Here is a 27,606-nt window from a genome sequence, read left to right on the forward strand (position 1 = left end):
ACTGAATAAAAAGTAATTATCATTGTAACATGCAGAAATGTCTTATTGAGCATTGAAATGCAAAAGCAATATTGTAAACAAAAAGAAAATTGGTGATTGCTTTTTACTATCTACAGATTTCTAAGAAACTGCATTTGTGTCTTATTAGGCACATCATAAACTTATTTTTTCTCACTTTCATAATATTTTTTCCAAATATGTTAACTTATGCGCTAAATGTATTACAGTTCTCCCTCTTTAAAAAATGCAAATATTTGTCTCCTCTCTTCCTATTAGCACATAGTTAAGAGAGTATCCAAGAGAGTAATTGATATCAATGAATAAAAATTCTTAATTACTATAATTGAAGTTATCAGAATGATAGTTATTAGTTTAAATGCTGATTAATGATTAACAATGTAGGTTTTCCCCCAAAATATATGTTGGTGTATCAATGACATGGAGCTGTACTACCTAGAAAAATACAAATTAAGGATCTCCTTTGTATACTACATTGCTTTTGATGATGGGGAATTTCGTTGTGATTCTGCTGTTGGGAACAGATTTCAGAATCACACTGCTAGGGAGAGGAAGTCTGGATATAAGTGGATTCCAGTTATATAATCTGGGGTGGCGAGGGGAAACAGCACTGAGATCTGTCTGTCTTCTGTGGTCTAATGATAAATGCTTGGAATAAGAATCTGAGAGTCAGACTAAATATCAGAATTGTTGAGTTAGGAGAAGTGAGCTTTAGAAAGAATGTGAGCTCCTCCTAGTTATATATCCCCTTGTGCTGAACACAGTATTATTGTGGGATACCCCTTACAAAGATTTTCTTTAGGAATTAGGAAAATTAATGGAAAGATCCTTTGAATCACCTAGTTCTAAATGTCACTCATTTTTATTTTCCGATTCGCCTTGCAACAATGACTATGGCAATATACTATCTTTAATAACTTATGAACATTGCACATTAGTTCCTGGAGTAAAACAATAGGGCAAATATGGGCATATTTTAAAATTACGAAGTGTAAGCTTTACTATACCAGCTTTAATTAGTGATGTTTTGTTTTTGCTGCTGTTACTGTGAAAATTCTCATTTAGGAATTTTATTTCTACTGTCTTCAGTCCTCAGTAAATGTTAGTGACTTGTTTTTGCAAGTGGTCTGAGATGGCAAGCCACCATCACTTACAGGCAATTTGGTCTTCATTACAAATTAATGAAGTGATAATTGCTCTCTGTAACCTTTTACATGCAAAGCATCGTGGTGCTGTTTGCATTATCTTCTTTCAATTTATACCTCTGAGTTCAAGGACTTATGAAAGCTTGCCAAATGAACATTGAGAGAGAAGAAAATGAGAGAGAGAGAGCTCCATAATTAAAAATAATTTTTTACATTAAATTGCAAAAGTCTCTTTATGATCTCTTCTGTTTGATGTTTAGCAAAATGCTGTCCATACTTGCCTAGTAGAATAAATTTGCGATTGATTCATCAAAGCACAAATTTATATTTATTAAGGAAATCTTGAACTAAAATTTTTAAAGTCAATTAGGCTATTTTAAAATAATAATGTTCATTATCTAACTTTCTATAAAATGCACACAAAAAACATCTCTGCAGTTTTTCTTAGATCTATCCTTTACAATGACATTGGAGAACCAATGTAGTTGTTACACAACAGGGCCAAAGGGGGTACATATACTATTACAGAAAGTAGCCCCCACTAGGCTCACATTGTCTGCCGCCAGAGGAAAGACATCTCTCAATGCCAGAGATTTGTGAAAAGGAAAGGAAATGTTTATTTAAAGCAATACAGACTTAGAGTAGTGACTGATTATCTCCATTAAAATATCAAAGTACTTTAGGATACCCACAGACACACACACAGTCCTTCATTCTCCCTCTGACCTAAACTGGGGTACCATATCTCAGGCAAAGTAGAAGTCCGTGATTCAAGCTCCTGGCACCATTAGCTGTGTTGCCACCAGGATCTTCAGTTAATCCAAAGTCATGCAGCACCTAGTCATGGCCCACAAACAAAAGTCCTTGAACCCTCTTTTCTTCCAGGCAAAGTCTCTCCTACTTCTTAAGCCATGTGGCCAAAAGAAGCACCACAAAGCTGCGGGGTCCCCACTCTGGCCAAAACTGTGTGGTTCTTCCTTGCATGGCTGCCAAATGTGGGTTTAAATCCCTATACCAACCTTCTTCTGGACCCCCATTTCTGACTCCTCCTACAATCGGTTACACCTGCCAGCATTCCTGTATTATTCCAACTTTACTGGGCTGCCATTGTGAGTATGGGCAGGTATGACCCTATGTCATGGAGCCAGTCCTCTCCAAACTCTCATGCAGGCGCTGTAACCAACTTGGGGGGAAGTCACTTCCATCCCCCTGGATCAAAGCACAGCCACAGCTATTTAACATATCTATGAAACCAATGAAAGGTTATAGATATGTTAAATGACCATGCCATGGATTAGCTGCAAAGCTGTTGCTGTACAAAATACCTCTGCAGGTTCCTGTTCCATGTGTCCCTTCCCCCAACTCACACCTGTCAGCGGGCAAGGGGTGAGGATATCCTTTATATCTTTCTAATATTTCCTGGTCACCGTGAGTTCTGGACCTCATTCAAAATCCTTATTTGGGGCCCCTCTCTTGGCTGCACCCTGTTTCATAGTGATAGAGGATTCCACATAATAATGACTTTTAACATCAGAGAATTTTGTAGCTCCAACTCTGTTCACTCTTTAAATTTTTTCTAATATTAAACACATATTAATTTTTTCTTATAATCACAATGTAAAATCCTCAAAACTGAGACTCTTATGTGTGCTTTTCTTCATAAAGTCTTCATAGGGTGGATGTTCGAAAATGACATATTGGTGATTTTTAAAAGCACAGTGTGAATATTTTCTTTTTTATATTAAGATATAAATGTGTTTTGTATATTAGGTCTAAAGTCAAAATTTGTGTCTTTGTTGGACCTGGAGTGTGACCATGAAGTCAAGCCAATTTTGCCTCCAGAAAACGAATGCCTTTCTTATATTCTAAACTCTGAATGACCAAGCTTATTAAAATAAATAGTGCTTTTTACTTATTTGCTTTTGTTTTGTTTTTAGGTTTATAAGAGAACTAAAGAGAATAAGAAAATTTTGAGCCATGTTGCTGGTAGTCCACAAATTGGTTTTGATAATTCAAGCATCATAATATAAACAATTATTTTAATGATATCAAAGGCAACATAAATATCATATTTCTTTTCTTGTGGTTACCTTCAATTTAATAAATTAACATTTTATCTTATTTTATGACAAGGAATTATGAATTAAAATTTATGTTTTTTATATAAATTAAAATTTTTAATATAGTTTAAATGCTATTAATTTACTTTAAAAGTAGATGAAACTTGCCATTCCATTCCTTTAATGGAATAAAATTTAGAATACATTTATTAAGAGATTCCCAAGGATTGTGTTTATTTACTTACAAAATTAAGATATATTACCTAATTAGAACTTCATATTTGTTACTTCTTTGTGTGATTTTTATATGTATTACAAGAAAAAATGAATTCTTATGCATCTTTCATATGGTGAAATTTTATGCTGCATGCTATGGAGGATATGAGGAGGTATAAAATTTAGCAAAAGCATTGAAAAAAAACTAAACTTACCTTAACATAGACCTGAAGTAAATTTATGAATGAATAGGGCATTTAATTAGTGTTGTGTAATACATACAGTTTCTTGAGAATGGGTGCAGTATGAAAGACATCAAGGAAAAAACAACAGAGTCCAGTTAGAGTTATACGTAAACAAATGATCAAATGTGTCTTTTGAAAACAATGAAAGCACTCACGTTGACAAGAAAATAGTATATGTATAGTGAAACATAATTCACTAACCACAATTCAAACCTCTAGAAAAGTGTAAATGTAGAACCAGTTTTTGGAAAAACACAAATGTGAAATGAAAGAGTTATTGCATAGGCAATAGGAGCCATGGAAGACTGAATTCAAGAATGATATGCTACAAGATGTATCTTGCTGGCAACAGTAGGCAAAATGGGTATAATAGTAGAATCGTAAGTAACATAAACCATCTGATGCTAGCTTAAAATCTTCTCAAAACATGTTACAAGGACCAGAGAAGCAAGGCCTCATTTTTGTAAAAAGGTCTTGTAACATTTTAAGTGTTTTTACAATGACACTTAACTGTTAATAACAGCAATGACCCAAATAGCCATTTATTTCTTGCTTGTATAAAACTGAACACTGGGGGTGAAAGAAGGCATGTTTATATTTTTACTTAAAATTTTCTTGCATAGTCTACCAACACACATTCCTTTAAGTGACTATGTTTAAAATTTCATACATGAAGATAAATGGTAATTACATCATTTAGACTCATTTTGCTTGGCCATATATTGGTTTCCCAAAATGTGGTCTGAATTGGCAGACGGTTAATAAAGATGAATGTATGCAATCATATTTTCATTCTTTTAAAATAATAAACAAAGAAGTAAAATATAATCCGGAACTATCCAACAAAACAATTTTACAGTGTTATTGAAGACACCTGATTTGAGGGCTTGACTCTGGAATATTTGGCTAGCTCCAGTGAAATGCTAAGCAACTTTTACCCTGAATGTCCCACAGACTGCAATGCACTTCACATTGTGTTCATCAAAATTATAAATCTCTTTGTGCCAATGAACTCAGAGGACCTTGCAAATAATGAAAAAAATTAAAACAAGAATGCTATGGCATTGTTCTACACCATGACCTTTAATGGGTAACACTAAAGTTTTTGCTTATTTTGTATGTTCCGTGACACCCTTCACACCCGGGTCTTATTTGTTATTTATTCATTATACTTAACTTAATTAACTCTTTCTTCTCCATTGTTTCTTCAGTGGGAAGAAATTAGTGGTGTTGATGAGCATTACACACCCATCAGGACGTACCAGGTGTGCAATGTGATGGAGCACAGCCAAAATAACTGGCTGAGGACAAACTGGGTCCCCAGGAACTCAGCTCAGAAGATCTACGTGGAGCTCAAGTTCACCCTACGGGACTGTAATAGCATTCCATTTGTTTTGGGAACTTGCAAGGAGACTTTCAACCTGTACTACATGGAGTCTGACGACGATCATGGGGTCAAGTTCCGGGAGCATCAGTTTACAAAGATTGATACCATTGCAGCTGATGAAAGCTTCACTCAAATGGATCTTGGGGATCGTATTCTTAAACTCAACACTGAAGTTAGAGAAGTAGGTCCTGTTAACAAAAAGGGATTTTATTTGGCTTTTCAAGACGTGGGGGCCTGTGTTGCCTTGGTGTCCGTGAGAGTGTACTTCAAAAAGTGCCCATTTATAGTGAAGAACCTGGCTATGTTTCCAGACACCGTACCCATGGATTCCCAATCCCTGGTGGAGGTCAGGGGTTCTTGTGTTAACAATTCCAAGGAGGATGACCCTCCCAGGATGTACTGCAGTACAGAAGGTGAATGGCTTGTACCCATTGGCAAGTGCTCATGCAATGCTGGGTATGAAGAAGGAGGTTTTGTGTGCCAAGGTAAGTCTTTCCTCTTTTTGTTAGAGCTTCATTTCTCACCCGCGAGTTCATCGTAGAGTCATTGAAAGAAATGCATTTAGTCTGCCCTCACTTGGAAAGAAAACGTGCCTTAAACTGAGCAGAGCCTATCTATAGACCAAATTTGTCCCACTTGATATGTTGATTCATAGTTTGTTTTAAAAATATTAACATATTTGAGTATGTGGTGCTGGAGTACATCCCACTAGAGGTGTTACATATGCTATTTTTAAGTTTTTTTCCTGCTATATAATGACTATAATAGTATAACTCTAAGAAAACGTATTTTTCTGTCATTTTTATGGAGAGACAAGAAACTTCATTGCTACTAAGGTAATCTAATTCTAAGAGAATTAGATAGTGCTGTTGATTAGCGTTGTGCTTGTCTGTCTCATAGCTTAATAGTACTTTCTTATACTTTCAAATTGAAATGTATAAATGCGTAGGAAAAGTTAAATACCTATTCTTTAGAATCTAGTCTGTTTTAACACCTTTGTTATTACACTCTGCCAAAGGAATTGAGTTTAGTATTCTGCTTATGACCATTCAGTAAGTCTCTAGTCCACGGGAAAGAAATTAATATACTTTATAGATAATTTTACCTTTAAATAACAATTTGAACAGAACATGGCATTTTACTTTTGACTAACAACATAGTTTATAGAAAAAATTAATAACAGCAATGGTACGCTCTAGCCTCATACTTCTCAGTATTATTTAGATCCTTGGCAAACACCATTAAAATACTATTTCAAAGTATAGTTTTGAAAGTTATGTAATTAAAACAACACACTAGCAACTCTTTTTTATATATATGAGTGGAGAGAGTGGTCTAAATAGCTTTCATATTCCACTTTGAATTGTATTTTATTAACATGATATTATTTGTGATATGATATTTGGGAGATGAATTTTAAACAAAATAATTAAGGCTCAGCTCAAGAGGAATTAAAAAATTGTCCATCTCTTGCAATTTGATCCCTATGGAACCAGTGTCTGATACTCAGACCCAGAGGACTAGATGTGTCTTCATTTTAACAATATGTATCAATTCTAAGCAACACCGGCTCATAAAATATTCCACTGAGCCAGAAACCTAATCATTATTAGATCTTTGAATTTTAAATGATTTTACATAGTGCTTTATGTCTCATTTATAGTTATAAGAACTGGAAAGTAAGTATCAGTGAAGTAGACTCACATAAAAGTGCTAATAGAAACAAAGCATGTAAATTATTTGTTCATCACGCATGCTGACTTGTGGACACACTTTAGTAGAATACTTTTTTTAACGAGTATCATTAAGTTGTATTCAGAAAGCTCACAAGAAATTCAGTATTGCTACCACTTTTCTAACCTCACCTTATTTTACTGAACCACTTTTTTAAAAGTAACTACTATGCTATTCAATGACATTCCATGTCAAATTACTCCAGAAAAGACATTTAGGTCAAAGTTTTACATCCTCTAATCATTACATTGAAGGGCATCACCAGAGCAGCTTTGCTATAAAAAATGGTACATTATTACTGACTTTCTCAGCATTTAAAAATACTGGTTTCAGAATAGGAGACACATATGCATAAATATAACATATTCTAAGAAAATATCTTGAAAATAAATCAATAAAACAATTTTAGTAGAATTAAAGATGGTGCGTAAAATGGGATGTGATTGGAATTTAAGAAAGGGATGATACTTCAGTCATGTAATTTGAGGATGGGACGCATTCTTATGGTCATTTCTGGACATTTGCTGATGCTGTCAGATGCATTTTGGCTTCCTTTCTCTTCACAATCAACAAATCCTGTGTATTCAGATTCTTAGACAAGGTATCAAAGCATTCTACTTTGTTCTGAATTATGTGCAGTATTCAGTATAAACCAATTTGATTTTAACAAATACTAATTTTAATGTCTGCTTCATATATACTTTATTATGCCTTGGAAATCCAATACACATACATCAATCCTGCAGCCTTGAATCTGTGATAGTGTAGACCAGCATGGCTTGAGGCTTGTCATTTGTTTTTATTATCAGTGATTATGCCAGTGTTTGTTATGATTTCCTTTCTTAACTTTTAGATTTTGGTTGGGTTTTAATAAGCTTGTAGGCTGATCAGAATAGCTTTCTGTGATTCTCACAAATCAGCATTTGATCATAAGTACTTCAATTCAGGCACAAAAAAGTAAAAAAAATGAATAATAGCTAAATAGACATGTATTTCATGAGTTCAGTCTTATTTAGTTTGCTTTTTTGTTTACAAAAACATCATGTTACTCTTTTAGAAAAAGATAGAACAATACTTTGGTCTATTTACTACTTGGAGTGAACGTAGAGATGGATTTTAAACACATCAGGAGAGTTTTTTTAAACACAATAATAAGTAATCATAGCTTTCAGTTGCCTAAAACAGGAAAATGAGAGTTCTTCACTTCACTTCAACAAACATTTAATAAACACCTACTTCATTTCAAACACTGTATTAAAATTTCAAAAAATTTTAAAACAGTTCTAAAGCACTTATTTGATGCCAGACACAGTGCTAAATTAAGTAATATTTATGAGTTATTCTATTTTTCATTTAAAACAACCTCTTAATACATACTATTATTACTCCTATTTAAAAAATGAGAATGAAGCTTTGATGGCTGAAATATCTTTCCTTAAGTTCCTTAATGAGCGACTGTGAGAGCTGAGGTCTGAAATCAGGCAGCCTGAGTCCAAAGTCTGCAGCTGTAACCACAACCCACACTGCTTCCTTGTGATTCAGTCTGGTGGTGACAGAGGCGGGGAAGCCTGCAAGGACACAAATTCCACTGGAGTTAGAGGACTGTATGTTGAAGAATGAGTACGGCCACAAAAAGTTGGCACAAAGTAACTAAGAATACGTTAAGACAAGGTTCTAGATTTTTAAGGAAGATTGTTAGCCAAAATGTCATACTGTGGGAAGATTAAGTTTAGCCTAATCTAATAAAATCTGGGTATGTGGATTGTCATGCACCTTAAGCATTAAAAAGTCTACCAAATTTAATTCAATAAATAATTTTTGACCATCTACTAGTACAAATTATTAATGTGCCAGACACAGGGGAAACATAGATGAATAAGTCATTATATCTGCCTTCCAGAAGCTCACAATCTTGTATGAAAGATAGCTACATAAATGAATAATTTTAGTGCAAAACAGACCAATAAATCTTCTACCAGGCCTACAAAGGTGCCTTGGTAATATAAGGGAAAAAGAGATTAGTTTTGAGTATTTCAAAATTATGTAATGGAAATTGTTCATTAATAATGAGAAGCCTTTGAATTGAGCTTTGGACTCATTGTGCTTAGAAACTTTTGGTGTAGAAAGAAAGGGATGATGACTTTACACAGCTTACACATTTCAGAAGGTGAGGTTTGTAATTTGTTTATTGAATCATTATCTCAAAATCTTAAAATGTGAAAAAGTCCCATTAGACTTTGGCATTTGTTCCACAGAGAGGCCTTATAGGGGGCACAGCAGGGACGACAGAAACCAGGCTGTTTTCTGACTTCAGGAATGAAATATTCTGAATTATCTATTCCACTCTAAATGGATATTCAGGACAGTGACTAAATGATGAAAATGGGACAATCTCTGTTTGATAGGAAAATATCTTAATAAACATATTTTATATTTAAAAACTTATCCATTACTTTCAGAACCATAAGCAATACCAAGATTGTCTTTGTATATAGAATCAGAATTCTAACCATGGCATTAATCTACTCCCATATATAATGCAAACTTTCACTAAAACCCATTTTTTAAAAAATGAGAAAAATTAAAATTCTATGGAACATGTCTTTCTCTGACTGACTTATTTCACTTAGCATAATACTGTATGGGTACGCCCATATTGTCACAAAAGTAAGAATTCCTTCTTCTCATGGCTGAGTAGTATGCCATTGGGGAATGAATTTATGACAACTGTTTTATCCACTGACCTAGTGATTGGCACTTGGGCTGCTTCCAGGTCTTGGTTATTGTAAATAATACTGCAATGAACATAGGGGTGCATATATTCTTTCAAATTAGTGTTTTGGGTTTCTTTGGATATATACCCAGATGTGGAATCACCAGATCATACAACATTTCTATTTTTAAGTTTTTGAGGAAACTATATACTCTTTTCCACAGTGTTTACATGAATCCTCATTCCCTCCAAGGACACGCATAAGAGTTCTATTTTCTCCACATCAACCCAAACACTTGTTGTTTGTTGATTTATTGATGATGACCATTTTGGCAGGTGTTAGGTGATTCTAAGGAACAAAATAAACAAACTGACAAAATAGGAAGGAGACTCAGAGATACAGAACAAAAACAGACAGCTTTCCAGGGGAAGGAGGTTGGGTTAAATAAGTGAAGGGATTACACCAAGAAGAATTTCATAGACACAGACAACAGTATAGTCATTACCAGAGGGAAAGCGGGGTAGGAGGAGGTCTAAGAGGATAAAGGAGGCATAAATGGTGATGGAAGGAGACTAGATTGTGAACACACAAGCTGCAGGTGTTGTGCTATAGAATTGTACACTCGAAACCTATACCATTTTATTAACCAATGTCAGGCCAATAAATTAAATTAAATTAAAAATAAAATGAGGAAAAGTAGACAATATCCTTTTATCATTTATTCAGTTATTAAACATTTATCAAGCCTTTAATGTGTGCCAAATCCTGTCAAACAAAGATGGGCATTATCACTGCTAAATTAGTTTAGCTGATAATTCAAAAATGTGAGTGTGTGGGTGTGCAAATGAATGTGTCATAAAATGTTTTGGTCTCTGCCTCCAAGCAAACATAGATTTTTAACTGAATTAGAAAACATAGTTAATAATAGTTTAAGCTGAAAACAAGGTATGAGTATTGATGAGGAAGAGGATATTGATATGGGAGTCTATGACTGATGGGAAATTAACATTTTCAGCAACAAATGCTTTCTGTTGCTGGTGTTTTTTCTTTGCTATCTAGAAAACATGAGGAAATAAGAATAGAAAATGGTGCAGTTTTCTCTTTCAAGGATTGGTTAGAGGAAGCAAATTAGGGAGCAGTGAAAGAAATGTTGATAAGAAATCAGAGATTGCATTCCAAGCAAACTTGACATGCAGAAAATAGGCAGCTCCAGGAAAGTAGAAAGTATTTATTATAATAAATTTGGTAAAACAGAAATGCACATTAAAAGTAACTATACATGCTTCAACTAATAAGGGTACAGATTAGTGAGAAAAGTAAGAAATAATGTATCAGATTTGGGTTTCTCACAATTTCTTTGATATATACTTTTAAAATATGGCTTTAGTTTAAGAAATTCATTTCTCAATTTAATGATAGAGTAAGAAATTGTGGTATCTCTTAATTTACTGTGTGTGTGGCTCAAGCCTCATTTGGGCCATGTCTCTGAAATCTGGGCAAACTTTCAGGATGTTAAATATATAGTCAAACAGGTTGAGTTGTTTTTATAAGATGTCCATAAACCTACTTTTAAAAAGATAAAATTAAAAGTATAAATGTAAATCATCTGCTATTTGCTTTCAATCTTTGACTACCTTGTTTTACGTAACTTATTTCATTTGGGAAATCTTTCATACTTATTGCACATCCCAGCCTAATTTTTTCACTTTTTAAGATTGGAGGTGTGGGGAAATTTCACATTAATTCCAAGGAAACCTCATGATCTTTATGTTTTTTTTTAAATCCTGGCTAATAAATTATGTTATCTGCTTTGATTCAGTTTGAAGAGAATAAAGGAAACTGCTAATGGGTTTTTATTTAGTCAATTAATTACATTTGAAGCAAACACCAGGAGGTTACTATAAATATCCCTGCTCCCACAAACTTTGTTTAGACTTAATGTACCAAATACCTTATTAATGTCACTGAAGAATCTGTTGCTCTGTGCTTTATCTCTGTGCATTCATTGTGGAATGCTAACTTTGTTGCTTGTTCTTGTACTTTAGCAGCTTCATAGAAAAGTGTGTTTGATGTGATGCATGAAGACATCTAGGCTTTTTGAGGATTATTCATAATTACGTTTGTTTCACGTAGGACTTAACAATACCAATTTTTACTCTCCATTTATTTCTCTGTCAGTTCAGAAGAAAAATTCAAGGTTTCGTCTTGAAGAAGCCATCAAGGTTTCAGTAACAGAATGATTTAAAGATTCTGCTTGCCCTGACAGAAGAGCTGGAGAAAATTTAAATTCTCAGAATTTTCTTAAAACCTTCTGAGTCTATGTGCACCTTCTAGAACCGCAGGGTATTCATTTGTTTGAATGAGTTTAGAAGCATTTCTTTCCAGTTGTTCTAAGACTGGTAGTTGCTTGAGAAGATGAGCCACATCTTTGCAGAAACATTGTGCTTAGAACTTGGCAGATTATACTTAAGTTCTCAAGTAGACAATTACTGAGTAAATAAATACTGAGAGATTTCTATAGAACTTTGCATTTTTACACTGTAAATTCTTGTGAGAACATATTTTATATTATTTATTTTTGAATTCACGAGACCTTTCCAAATGACTTGCATATAAAGATGCTCATGTTCCTAATTTGAAAAGAATTGGACTATTGGAGCACATACAGTTGCAACAAGTTATGACGAGATTTATCTGAACTGTCGTTACGGTGCACATGACTGTACATGTACGGAGTACATGAAATAAAGCAGTAAGATTTTATATACCTGAGAGAATACTTTTTCTGTTATAAATTTATGGTGAATATTGATTTTACTGACTTGCAAAAATCAATTACCAATAGTTTCATACCTATAAAAAAGATCAATTTATGAAGATGCTAAAATTTGTTCCTTAATTTCACACAATTCGTTCTTAAAGTATGGATTCATCTTTTAAGGACTGTACAGAAATGATCAGGTTTCTTATCTGGAATTATGAAATTTTATTTGTTTTTTTTTAAGTGTAAAACAACAGCCCTCTCTTCTACTTTGTCTTTAGCTGTTACACACCAATGACTTTTCAAACAAATGAATTTATTTAAGTAAAAGTATGCCCCTTGTAAGTCATACTCTAACTTTCAAATAAATTAAGCAATCATGTTATGACAGCTTTGTAATAGCTATAGAACCTTTGATTTATACAAATTTCTGTGTCTGTTCACCAATTTATAGAATAAGTTTTAGCAACATTAACACAATGCAGAAAACCTCTCCAAGTTTGTTCTCAATTTTGAATTTTCATTCACTTTTCTGTTTAGCAAAGCTTGCTGGTCCCTGGTATCTTGCTGCTTGGGCTCAAGGGCAGCAGGGTGCTGCCGGTCAGTCATGCGCGGCCAACCAGTCTGAACCTCAGTGTTCTCATTCATGAAACGCACCCCTTAGAATTTCCAACAAATTTGATTTTTAGCCCGCTGTTCAGTGTCTGGCATGGGATGAAAGGTATTGGAGATCCTTTTTATTGTCAGTCAGCAGTATTATTGGAATATATTGCCTTCCTTGCTTGCTTGGTTTAATTTGTGTTAAAACACTTAGATATATGACAAACTTATCCTTTTACTATTCTATTTCTCCACTTAAACCTTAGACTTTAGAGACACCTTGAGGGAGAGAAAATATCTTACAATAAATGTATATAATTATGTATTCATTATTCCGTCATTGGTGGTCCACCTTTTTTCAATCAGGATTTCTTTTTCTTAAGAGACTTCATTTTTTGTTTCATTAAATCCCCATTCTATTCAATCATAGGTGATATTTCTTCTAGTCCCTTATTGTTAGCATTGCTTTTTCTTTTCTTTCTTCTAAACAGCTCTTGATTTTTCCCATCTGGTACATGTCTCAGTTGCTTATTGTTTCTAGCACAGGTCTTCCCACTGGTTTTTCGAAAGCGACCTTGAATTTGTAGATGGGCATTTTTATATTGTATACCCAGAGAGATATTCAGGTTTTAACTGATTTGAGAAAATATAGCTTAGGAAACAAGCAACCAATACTAACAAAATAAAATAAAAATGCTACATTTCAAACACATTAAATCTTCAATTATTTTATACTGTGTTCTGCAATTACAGTCATTATATGAAAGACTGGAATAGATAGTTGGAAAGGATATAATAATAAGTAATGTCTTTGCTTTGCAAAAACTATGTGAGCCAAAAATAAGTAATGAAGTAAATAAAATATTGGGTTGGTCAAAAAGTCCATTTAGTTTTCTCCATAAAATAAAGCATACTTTTTTATTTTCACCAATAACTTTATTGATTTGGATATTTTGACTATGTTGGCTATCTCCCACTATTTGGCTTCTAGTCAGTAGAGGCCAGGGATGCTGCTAAACATTTTTTCAATACATAAGACAGTCCCACAGAAAAGAAGTATTTGACCAAAATATCAATAGTATCAAGAAACCTCACAAACCACTTTTGACATGTTCACTCAGTCACCACATCTTCTCCATTCACTGCACAAATCTTTTCCTGCATTTCAGTTGCATTTTTACCTTTCTTGAAATAACAAAGCATAATGTGATAAAAATGTGGTGTAGCCTCTTTCTTCTTCAATATTAAAAGGGTTGCATAACAATTCACCAATTCTGATGAGTTTTTTAAATGCTTACTGATATGACAACTATTAGAATACAATCTAACAAAATTGTTTTGAATGGAATTAAAGACAACTAATACTACTAGAGCCATGGTGCAGAAAAACTAAAGGAACTATTTGGCAAACCCAATATTTGTCAATCCACTTTACTCTGTGTAGATTTAATTTATTTCAGTATTTTTATGCATACTTAAGAACCGCCCAAATAGGAAAAAAGACAGCAGAAAAAAACAATATAAATTGTATGAAGTAAATGTTAAATGTGTTTATATGATTACTGTGTGATGTTACTGGAAACTTTCAATCAAATTGTGTCAATGTACAATCTAAATAGTAGTTAAGTAAAAACTCCTTTCAAATATGAAAAAGAGAGGAAAAGTAAGGGAGCATATTTCGTTTGTGACTTATTTAAGTATGTAGTTTATTTTTGAGTCTGTATGGAAACAAACAGTATAAATTTGAACCATGGATTTTCATGTTTAAGATACTAGGAAGAAATGTGAATTCTTTGTTCTGTATATACTAAAAATCAGATTATTTTGAGCAGTCAGAGACAGTTTAATTGCAAACATATTTAGGACAGATATGCCTGTCCTTAAATTTAGGGAGTAGAACAAATTCCTATCTAACCATTTAAATACCTCATAATGAATAAGAGGAAGTTAAATGATCAGCCATGAACCACCATAAAAGACCTTAAAAATCACAGGCGGCTTTATAAATGCTAGTAACATTCTAACACAGAATTACAACTGAATAAGAATTATAGTGTTTAAGTAAAATGCTATTCATGTACTTTACATGGGTTAATTTAGCTATATAACCTTATTAATTTTAATTTTATTGTTTGAAGAGGGAAAATAGTAGACATTTTCTCTTTCAGTAGGTACTTTACCACCCTTTATCATAACCTGGAAGAACATTTTATAGGTCAGCATTCAGGTATTTTCCTAAAGTTCTAACCCAGTTCACAGCCCTTATCAAATAGCTGTAGGGTACCCGCTTTTGACCAAGTGCTATTTTCTACATTTCTAAGTTGTGTGAACTTTCAGAGGCCATTAATGATTTGGTTCAAATAATCATTTAGGCAACACCAATATGTCAAAAGTATAGTCTTTGGAGAATACAAATAATTTGCCAATTGAATGGTTTATTTGTTAAAGAGTTGTCTGTGGCAAAATGTGGATTAAGCTTCCCAGGACACTATTCATTGAGCAAATCTAAAACATAAAAATATATATGTCCAATTGCAGAAAAGAAAATAGCTTTTGTTTTACTTGAAATAAGTTGTTTCCATCATTGAATCTTTGTATACCATTCACTAAGTATCTATTAATCTAAACTCATCTAAAAAGTGATTAGAATCTTCCAAGAAATAGTCACATCTATGCCTATTTATTTGTAAGAGAAGGGATATTGATTATTCTGAGTATATAAAAATTAAACTGAGTTTGGCATCTTGATAAATAACACTGCCATATAGCTTATGGATCTGCCATCATAATTTACTGCCAAGTCTAGTAAGACTCTGCAGGAGGTCTTGAAGTTTCATTTCTATTTTTATTTCTTTCACTTAAAATACTTTGGGGTTTATGGAGACAGTCTTTTTTTGGTTCTTTTTTGTTGGATGGCATTTGATTAAACACAATTTTTAAAGCTTACGTATTATATAATCGATGGCTTTTGTAAATAATACTAATTTTTGATTGTTCAAACTTCTTTCTTTTGCATTTTTACTTTTATTGATAAGTAATTAACATATTAGTTTCAGGTATACAACATAATGATTTGATATTTTTATATATATTACAAAATGATCACTGCAGTAAGTCTAGTTAAACATCCATTATCTCATTTTTCCCCACCATCCCCACCCACCCAAGCCATCCCTCTCACCTTCAATCCTACTCCCCTTCGGTTTTGTCCATGTGTCCTTTAGCTATTGAGATATTGCCAAAGTTTCTATGTTTTAAAATTTAGAAAATGCAACATAATTTTTCAGAATGCATGTACCAATTCTAAAGAGGATTACTGATAGTTATTAAATTTTCTGATCATTTGTTTCATTGTTTTTAGTCGACCCCTCCCAGAAGAAGAGAAATCAAACCCTCTGCAGAATAAACTTAGAACTAGAGATTTTTCTCCCTCTTGAGATTCTCAGATTCTGTGAAATGCATCGGTAATCATTCCACAATGATTGCTTTGCCAGTACAGCTTCATCGAACACTTTCCACCTTCTTTCCTGGGATCTCTCCCTCCACTTAGGTCTGCGTATGGAGTTTTGACAATCCCTTATTAGTTCCAGAGCAGAACTTATAAGAGCTAATAAGGGTTTACATTACAACTCTGACAGCTGGTCCTAAACTTTAATGGAGAACAATTGTAGAGAGAAGTATGAGTTTTGATAATATTTGATGAAAGTGCTCTTAAAGTAAGAGCCATTTGGAAAGAATTGTATGACTGGACAGAGTGTACGTATGAACCAGCTGTCATTTTTCACCTTCCAGGTGTGGACAAATATGCTGTTGGCAGATAACTCTATAATCATTTTTGGATGCCTCTTTTGGGGAACAGAATCAATAGCAGTAAAAGCAATATGTATCAGGCACTTTGGTCATTCTGCGATTTACTACTGTTTGGATAGTCCCTCTGAGATGCGTAGCTGGTGATTGTCCTTTAGAAACACAGTCACAATGTGAATTTCGAATCACAGATTTTTTTTTCTGGGAGAGGAAACTTATGGATCCCAAAGGTGACTCAAGATCATGAAAGTCATAACAACTCTCATAGAATCAGCCACAGACCTTTGTATTATAAAAAGACAAATAAGGGGGCTGGGATGGGAGAAATTGATAAAAAAAAACTGTACTTGAAAAAAAAAGACAAATAAGAAGCAAGTATGGCTTCTAATAGCAAAAGAACTGAACGGAAATACTCCTGAATTCTCTGTTCAGCGGTCAGTTGCACTGCTGTGAAGTTGAGACTTGGATGCTGTGATTGACAGCGGCTGGTGCCTTTTGACATGAAGACTCTTTCAACTAGAAAAGGCAAAGCATATATGCTATAGGTCGAGGTGATGCCATTCTTGAATTAATGCATAAAGAACACTTTGTGCAACTCAGAAACGAATCAGTGTATGTAATTGGTTAGAAAGGAATATTTTTGCTTGTTTGGTAGTCATTGGAGAAGAAAATCTGTATTTCAGAGATTTGGATCTATTTGCTGTCTTTGTGGTGCTACAATATTAGAGATTAAATATTTCAATCTATCAGTCAGCATGTGTAAAAGTTGAGTGGCATACATAATTGATTAATATGTTGTGGGAAAGAAGAATAGTTCTTGCTTTCAAGCATTCTATGTTCTAAAGGTGATAGGAACTGAATTTATGTTAAATGAAAGTGTGCAAAACATCCATAAGAAAAACCTGCTGCTAAGATGTCTTGAATAGAGGGTTTTCAATCTCTACACAGTTAGATATTGCGACATTGTTTATTGTCAACAAAAATATAATGAGTGCCTACTATACCCAGTGTCACTGGAAATGTGGCACTGAACAAAACAGAAACACTTGCCTGCCCTCAAAGAACTTAGTTTTGGTGGAAATATCTAGAAATCAAACGCTAATGCAAATTCTTTCACTGTGCCACTCAGAATTTTAAAGCCTAGAGCAATGTTCTCAGCCCTGGTGAGACTGCCCCCAGGGGCATTTGGCAATGTCTGAAGACACGTTTAGCTGCCACAATGGAAGAGGCGAGTGCTACTGGCATCTAGCGTTTAGAGGTCAGTGCTGCTGCTAGGTATTCTACAGGGTACAGGGCAGCCTCCCAGCAAAAATCCCCCAGTCAAACATGTCAATAATGGCAAGGTAGAGAAACCTTACTCTAGAATCACTTCTTTTTTTAGGTAGAGATAGGAATTAAAGCTAAAAGTTCAATTTGTACTTAGTGGAGCCTGAACTGGAACCCTGGCTCAAGCCTGAGTATACTTAAGAACTCTCTTTCTTTCTGGAATTTACTTAGAAATTTCTATAACTTTTGAAGACATATGAAGTCCTACTAATTATTTAGATCATTAGAAAGTGATACCTGCAAAAAACAAAGACAAAACTAAGATTCCTTATCTGGGAGAAAGAATAAAGATTTCAGGAATATTGACCTGAGGTGAATTTTAAAAGAGAGGAAGAATATTACTTGCAAGGAGCCGGGCAAAGTGACTGGCATTCAGTGGCTTGAGTTTAGAGAATGTGAACAGAGCAATGAAAGAGACATCAATGAGAAAGCATTTGGAGATTGAGGGCATTTCCTTCTGCAGAGTCCGAACAGCTGCCATGGACTTAGTTCCCTTTTAGGGTACTCTGAAGTGCTGACATGAAATCAAATCTGACATTTGACTCTCGTTTCTTCTGCAATGTGATACTAATGCAAAGATGATAGGTAGATGTGGCTGTATCACATCACATATTGTATTAATAGTCTTTGTATGAAAGGTTTCTATGCTTCTAGTTCCAGGACTGCTTCTTCTTTGAAAATTAGACCAGCACCTCAACATCAGCTGTTTCTTTTAAAAATAGCCGTTTTTAGAGGAGGGAATAGCCATGTCTCCTAGCTGAGCCTGGCAGTTCATTCAACCTTCCAATGACCTATGAGGAAGGTGCCATCATGTCCCCACTTTCCATGAGAGGAAAGTAGAGGCTTAGAAAATTTGAGCAGTTGTCTGAGGTAACAGTTGGTTAGTAAGTTGTGAAACTGGAAGTTGAGTGCAGAGCACTTCTGAGTGACCAGTGGTCACTTAGCCACCCTAGGGGCTGTAAGGAACTGGAAACCCTCCAGCCCATGTTTTCAGAAACAGCCCATGCAGCTCAGGGATGTAATTATTGTAAAAATACTTTTGAGGATGCTATTTAACACTTTCTACCATATCCCCTCTCTTAGCCCCATCGTGGGCATTTACCTCTGGCTCCAGTGAAAGGAGTGGTTGTGTTTCTTGAGCTACTAAATTGTTTTTACTTTCCATAACTGATTCATGTTATGGTCCTGGTACCCTGTTCGTACTCCCTGTAGAAGTTCACAGAATTATGTGTCTTCCTACACCCCCAAAACAGGTATGCCCTTGCAATGTACTTTTTTGACACCAAATTCACAATTTTATTTTTTCCTTTATACTCTTTTGTGCTCTGTTATTCACCTTTTAAAAGGCATTTTATAGTGATTTAGTCTATCTTGAATTGTGGGTAAGTCATAAATATACAAGAAGTGCCATTTCCTGATTGTCTAGTGGGTGCCCTGATTAACATACCACTTAACCCTCAATGAAACCCTTCCCAGATAAATTTTAATTGCCATATTTTACCAGGGCTAAGAGAACTTAACTAATTAGCCCCGTATCACAATGTCAGGGTGTAAATTTGGGTTTGTCTAATTCTGAAACTTAATCCTTCTCTAACATAATATAATAAATTAATATTTTTCATTTCATGCTTCTTTGCAAGTCAACATAATGTGAAAATTAGCAAGTCTGGCTGCCAAAGGCATAGCTGGAAAATTTGGTTATTGAAGTTGACATCCAAAGATTGACACTAGCTCTTTAAAAAGGCAGGAACTTCATATTCATTTACATAACACTCTCCTCTTTTTTCAATATAGATTTGCATGAAATGTGAACACAAAGATGTTTGAACAGGGAATCTCTGGCCTTTATCTCCTGGCCATGTGGAACTGAGTCACGCCTCTAATTACCTTTGCTTCTCTCTCCATTGCTCCTGCTGTTGCTGAGGACATGATTGATAGGAGATGATGGCGAGTGGGGAACCAGGGCTCAGAAAGACGCTCACTGTGTGCCCAATGTGTACGCTTGCACAATATGCTTCGTTATTAGCTTGACAGGGCTCCAAGTGGCAGATTGGGAATGAATTTCGGAGATGGCTAACATATTTTCTACACACACTGGTTTTTAAGAGCTTGTAAACATTGCTAGTATAAAATATATATATATACAGATTTAAATATACATGTATATGTTATATACATTTAGCATGTATACACTTTAATTATTGTAATATGTGTACTTATAAGTGATTTAAAAACTGCTTATAATTGTTTTTTATTTTGGTTCTGATTTATATTATTTTCTTCCTTCTCCTTAATTGGAGATTTTTTTGGTTTTCTTCTTTAGTTTCTCTAGGTATAAATTTAGATCGATTATTTGGATAAAAAGGGGAAAGAGAAAATAGTCAGTAATACTACAATAAAGTTACAAATGAAAGATGATTACTTGAATGACTGGGGTGATCACATTGTAAAGTATAGAAATGTCAAATACTCTACTGTATACCTGAAAGTAATGTAACCAAGATTACATATCAACTATAAGAATATCTTTATTTCTGGAAAGCATTATGCTAAGCGAAATAAGCCAGGTGGTGAAAGACAAATACCATATGATCTCACCTATAAGTGGAACCTAATCAACAAAACAAACAAGCAAGCAAAATACAACCAGAGACATTGAAATAAAGAACAAACTGACAGTCTACAGGAGAGTGGGGAGGGGATACTAGAGGAAGGAACATCAAGGAACATGTATAAAGGGCATACGGACAAAGCGAAATGAGGGTAGGTTTCAGGATGGGAGGTGGGGATGGCTGGGGTGTGGGGGTGTGGTGGATAATGGAGACAGCTGTACTTGAGCAACAGTAAAAAAAGGAATGCCTTTATTTCCTAAAACAAATTTAAAAAGTGTAGAAAAATTTAAAATATAAAACAACTTCACATAGTATTGGGCTGCAGCATGAATTATTGTATTTCTTTGTTGATTTTAAAATGAGGCAGCATACAAAGTTAATAAATATAATATATATAACTTTCAAAATTTGTAGAGATAACACATACTAATAAGGTTTACACATTTTTAGGTAAATAAATGTTGCTTAAAGTGTACAATTCCTTAAGTTACTGATCAAATTGTTTTGCATGAGAATCATTTATGAAATTATTTTTTCTTTGAAAATGTTATTGGTATTACAGATTACAATTTTTTTGTTGCAGTCAGAAATTTCTTAACCTTTTAAGCTTTCTTAAAGGCTTGTATAAAGCAACTATGTCATTATTTTAGTAAAACCTCTTTTCAAATGTTGCTCAGGAACAGAATAATTTGCTAGGGCTTTTACTGTTTATAGTGGTTATATTTTAGTGAGAAGACATACACACTGCTTTACATCCAAATCTGCGTCATGATGATGGTTGGGATAAGGGTGCTCTATAGTGCTCAGTGCAGAGCTCCTGGAGAAAGGAAGCTAAAAGTAAAAGCAGACGGTATCTTTCATAAGGCTGGTGGTGGCTCTTATTAATGATGAAAAGGAAATGAGAAAATGCATTGGCTTGCTTTTTATTAAGCACAGTAGGTAAAGCAGATGAACATTCGAAAACTCACTGAGCTGCCATAAAGAAATATAAACTTTGTTCTTGTTGGCTCATAGCCAAACTCATGCTGTAAACTTCAGACATGGGTCAGCATTGCAGAGGAGTCTTCAGCTCAGTGTTAGAGGACAGTCTCTGTACTTTCATAGTCCAGAAATAAACCTGAGATTTACCCAGCAGGGTTGGCGAGATCGCATTTATTTGACATTAATATACTTCTACTTTCACCACAAAGATCCAGTAAGATTCTTTAGCATGAAATGCTTGTGTCACGTGATTTTATACATTTGTATCTTGTTTACATCATTTTCTACTTTACTTTTATCGTTTACACTATTACAGATGTCCCCATTCTCTTCCCCTTTGCCTACCCCATCTTCCCACTGCCCTCACCCCCTCTTCTTCCCTCTGTCCATCATTTTATTCAATCTAATATCTATGAGAGAATTTGGGGCTGCATGCTTTGTCCTAGACAATATTATCTAAGAGTTAGAATTAGAAGGAAACCTTTAACTATGGCACTAAAATATGGGTACTAAATTGTTTATAAAGTGAATTTTAAAAAGCAAGCTTTGTTACAGCTATAGATTGTGGTCTTTCTAATGTTAGCAGCTTCCACTCCTTCGTAAATCCTTTCAGAATATAGTTCAAAATTTGTACATAATAGATGCATCTTGTATGTAACTTTAACAACTTCTTTACTTATTAATACTCTCCTTTTTTTCACATATGCACTGTCCCAATGTATAACAGGTATTATAATTGAAGCAACAAGAAAATATGTGTAACTTTCTCAAATGTAGGTATAAATGGTAGAGATAGAAGTACCTAAACCTAGGGATTTGCTATACTCTCACCTTTTGTTATTTTAGAGAATTAAAACATCACTATTTCCTACAGATATTTTTCTATTAGAAATATTTAAAATTAAACTTCATAAAATAGAGACATAATATAAACCTTTAGCTGATCAACTTACTGGTTGATTAAAAAACTAAGATATTGAGACCTTCAATGGTATAAATAAATTAGAATAATTAGTTAATAATAAAATGATTAAACAAATTCTACTCTACTAGAAAACACATAGTTTGCCTTATACCAGTTCATCTTTTATATTTTATAACTTTCTTTTTTTCAAAGAAAGGCTACAAAGAGTAAGTAACAGAAAAGTAATTGCCTTAATCTCTGAACAGGGAAGAAGGGTAGACTAGTCATGAGTTTAAAGATAAAGATACCTTTATAAAGACCATACATTCTAAATAGTCTTTAAATGTTGAAGAAATAGACAGAAAAAACAGTCACTTAATTTGTCATACACAAATACAAAAGTCTTCTGTGATTTGGAAGATGTAAACTGTAAATCTTCCCCCTTTAAAGCAAAAGAAAAGTATTAACTTAAATTGAAACATTAATGTGTTCCTTTAAAAAATATAAATTGTAGATGAAAAAGCATTTGAAAATAGTCAAATTACCTATAGTTGAAATAATCCATCCTGGTATATCTATTTTAAGGTGTAAAGATTAGAAAGGTTATAACATAGTAATTACACCTTATTTGATACTTTCAGTTGCTGGTCATTTATGGTGCATAATTATGTGTTGTTGCTAAGATGATTCTAACCTTAAAAAATGCCTTTTATAATCTAGTGCATTCTGTGTCTAAGAAACTCAGTGAGTATGTTCTATGAACCTCAGAGGACACTCTAAGCATCCTCTGAAGGCTTCTGGCAAGTTTACAACAATTTTCTAAAAGTACACTAGGTTCGAAAGTAGACTAGATGGAATCTACATCTTCTACCAACTGTAAGATTTTACACATGTCAATCATTCACTCCCGTCTGTGTTTCTCTTAGCTTAGTAGTTATCATGTTCTTTAAACTGATGCCAGCTTATACAATTGGACTATGGTAGCCTGCAGTCTAAGGAAGATGTGTTTTTCTCCCAAATGATTTTATAGGAAACATGTTTTGCTAATTGTTATGCTAGGAATCCAGGGTGGAAAATGTCTCCTAAAATGCCATGATTTTACACCAGGAAGATTTTTATTTTATGTCAACAACAAGGTCACATTATTTAAGAAACATAATTGTAACCTGTTAGGGGGATTCAGTTTCAAAGCCAGTAGGAAAAGACAATTTTGAAGTTGAAAATGCATAGAGAGTACATACAGTGAGTATGGTAAACATCACGATTGGCAGCCTGGGTCTGGGGCAAGAGCCAGAAGGACTATGGTAACAAATACAGGTGTTTAAATTATACTTGCCTGGGGCCTCTATGGGGTCCCAGTGTTCTCTGCTTGAGTAAACCTCATGTGCTTCCCAGGACCCCAGAATGCAGAAAGCAAGTAGAAATATTCATAGCTGTGACCTTGAGGTTTCTTTCTTTTTTGTTTATTTTATTGTTGTTCTATTAAGTTGTCCCAATTTTTCCCCTGTTGCTCTCCTCTGCCCCACACAACCCTTCCCCCACAGTCAATCCCTACCCTATTGTCTATGTCCATGGGTCATTTACATGTTCCTTGACTAGACCTTTCCCTTTCTTTCCCATGTATCCCCTCCCCTCTCCCCTCTGGTCTCCGTCAGTCTGTTCCTTGTTCCTATGACTCTCGTTCTACTTTGCTTGTTTGTTTGTTTTGTTCACTAGGTTCCTCTTATTGGTGAGGTCATGTGATATTTACAATACACAAGTGCTGGAAACAGCCTAAATGCCCATCAGTAAATGAGTGGATAAAACTGGTACATTTATAGGATGGAATACTATGCAGCTGAAAGAAAGAAGGAGCTCCTACCTTTTGTGACAGCATGGATAGAACTGCAGGGCATTGTGCTAAGTGAAATAAGCCAGGTGACCTTGACATTTCAATAAATGTTTACAATACATTCTCTTTACTGTGGTAAAGTATTAAGCAGTTAAATATTTTACAATGTTTCCTTCATAGAATACAATGATCAGAAGCATTGCTGCTATAATCAGGATAAATGGTATAAAGAAGAAGACCTGGGTTTTATTTTGGCTCTACTTCTTAATCACTATGGGACTCTGCACAAAGCGATGAACCACTCTGGTTTATTTCCTCACATATAAATTGGAGATGACAAGAGAAACAATAGCATCTCCTTCGTAGTATTGTTGAGAGAATAAAGTGAGATAATGTTTCACCACAGTTCCTGGCACATAATAAATACTTAGTAAGTGTTAGATTTTCTCATAAGAAGAATAAAGCCTTAGTTATGGGGGAAAGTCAGCTAGTTATCAACAAAGGGCTTATTTGGAAGTTCCAGGTATTTGTTTTGCTGATCTGATTAACCTGGTTCAATATTATTTCTTTTAAAGCAAGGCATGCCATATCATTATGATCTCATTACATTCAAAATATCTTATTTTTTGACATTATTTTTTCTTAACATGTGGAAAAACACTTCTTATTCAGAGCCAAATAATTAGGTACATTCCAAATGACACAAAGTTTGAAGCTCAAGTATGATTATTGAGACTTAATAATGCTTAAATCCCTGAGATGCATTCTACTGTAAGATTGTGTGAGAGGGCAGTGCAGAAATAAGTATGGGAATGCACATATAGATATGAAGGGAAGCAGAGAATAGCTTATAAGGCAGAAAATGAGAGAGTGAGAGTACATACCTATTGCATAATAAACTTGGTTTAAAATATTCAAAAGAGAGAAATCAGTGAAGAACTGGTACTCAGAAGTCCTTCAGTGCAATATGAAAATGTTCAGTCAAATATATAATTGGTCCTTGTTATGAGTAGTATGTGTATTTATTCATGCAATATTGTTATTATTATTTTGTGTCTCCATCTCTACCTTTTGTTTCCAAGTAGAGAGACAGAAGTTCTCAGATTGAGTTTTTAATTGTGGCTACTTAGGGCTTCATCATTTTTAAGTGAATTTTTTCAAATCACCTTGATGAAATAAGTATTAGCCTCTCTGTTTTAAATTCTGAAATTGACCTCAGGTTTTGGAGGCAGTCTTGTTTAGATACTGAGGACATAAGCCCAAGGGATCACTTCCGGGTCTCTGATTACTCAGCAATCAATCATAATTTATTTCCTGTGTGTTTCTGAGTAAATATTAAATTAAGGTAAAAAAGCATGTATCACTAAAAATAGAATATTTAAATCAATATATAAATGAAAACAATTTATGCCACAGTATAAATTTAAACCCTGAAACTTGGAGCGGAATTTGTCCACTTCTCTGTGTCCTTTCTGGAACACGCTGTGAGGCCTGCTCCCTGTGTGTGCTGGGGTATTAGAGGGGCGATTGATTGATTCACAGCTTTACCTGGGATTTCAGGAGGCTAAGTATTACTATTTTATCCATTTTAACACTTCAGAAAAATTTACTGTAATAATTCAGTCAGGATGTCCCAGAACATGATGACTATTATTTTCGACAGTTTATTTGTAATGTCTCATGTCCAAGAATGACTAACTCTTCTATTAGGTTGTTTAAACTGGAAAGGTCAAATGACTTAAGCTTCCAAAAATTCATTTAACAAATTTCACATTTGCTTTCAGCACTTTGGTTCCTTTCCCCAAAGTACAAAATATCAGGGCTTTAAGTACAGTGAATTTACAAGGTTAATTATAGTGTATTGTGCATAACACAGTCATTTTGCTGGTATTTCAATATTATGTTTGGCATGAGTGGTAACATTGTGAAGTAGATTTGCTGTAACTTTGACTTTAGTATCCTTAGTTAGAAATGGCTGGTCTGTGAGACACATGGTCCCCAGATAAAATGCCTACTCAGATTCACTTAAAAAAATTTTAATGTAGTTTCTACTGAAAACAGTTACACACATTGACTGGTATTCATTGACAGAGTGTGTGCAGTTGTCAATGTGTAGTTAAGTGGTGCACAAAAGTTTAAAAATGAAAACTGAATATCAAAGAAACTTAACTACAACATCGTATTTTTAGAAAAAAAATTAGAGGAAATGCAAATGTAAAAGCCCGTAGATACAGTTACAGTGAATTAATTTGCTGTTCACATACAAGCCTAATAAATACAGTATACCCACAAAATTGATTTCTTAATGCATCTGAAACAATAGGAAATAGAAAATTAGTTGATTCTGAGCGCATAACAATAAATAATAGCCATATTAATTTTTTAATCTAGTTCATCTCAGTAAGACATTAATTTCTAATATTTAATTTAAGTATATAAAATCTTGTATTTATGAATTTTCAACATTCCTTTAAAAAGTTATAGGAAAATTAATTTACAGCCTAAGAAAATTGTTATTAAAATAAACTGTTAATTTTAATATTTTATCATATTGATATATATTAGATTGAACAATACAAGTTTTTCAAGCATAAAAGTGTATTCCCTCAACATATTGGGAAGTGGACTGAAAATGTGACCTCAAAGAGAAAAGGAAATAACCAAAAATCCAGATCAGAGAAGAGGGTGAAAATTTACTTTTACGTAATAATGGGTATCAAATCAAAAGACTTGAGTTGGGGCAGTGAATACACAACACGTGTACAGATGATGTGTTGTAGAATTGTGCAGCTGGAACCTGTATAATTTTGTTAACCAGCGTCACCCCAATAAATTCAATAAAAAGGAAAATAAATATAGTACTTAGATCCCACTGAGTGAATTTAAAAGGATGGAGTAAGAGCTTTATTTTAAAATGTCAATATTTATGATATGCTAAGAATTACATCATTTCCAATTATTTACACTCATGAGGAAACATTTTAAATGTCAACTTTAAAAATAAAGTCAGTACATAGTTTTAAAAGATCATCTCAGAGCACATGTGATAAAAGAAATTCATAGATCTTCACCAACTACTTTATATTTCCAATGAAGAGATTAAGATCCAGAGCAATCATATATAGTTACCAAGGTCACCCCAGCTTGTTAGCAGCACCTAAGTAGAAGAGTCTATGGAGACAAGAAGGGGTTCCTTTCAGGAAACAAAAAAAGTGCTCAATGTCACTAGCCATCAGAGAGATGCAAATTAAAATTACAATGAGAT

The 27,606-nt window shown here is 34.1% G+C and overlaps 1 protein-coding gene across 2 annotated transcripts in view; it reads left to right on the forward strand.

Annotated features, from left to right (window-relative positions):
* The window catches only part of EPHA3 (EPH receptor A3), a 337,528-nt gene that overhangs the window by 86,823 nt on the left and 223,099 nt on the right, over window positions 1-27,606 (forward strand). For both annotated transcript variants that reach the window (XM_037152357.2, XM_037152358.2), the window contains exon 3: window positions 4,896-5,556. In XM_037152357.2, coding sequence (XP_037008252.2) covers window positions 4,896-5,556 — 661 coding nt within the window. The remainder of the gene's footprint in view (window positions 1-4,895; window positions 5,557-27,606) is intronic.

Source organism: Artibeus jamaicensis, unplaced genomic scaffold, assembly GCF_021234435.1.
Source record: "Artibeus jamaicensis isolate MK-2021 breed Jamaican fruit bat unplaced genomic scaffold, CSHL_Jam_final contig_3113, whole genome shotgun sequence".
In the NCBI taxonomy this organism is placed as follows: domain Eukaryota; kingdom Metazoa; phylum Chordata; class Mammalia; order Chiroptera; family Phyllostomidae; genus Artibeus; species Artibeus jamaicensis.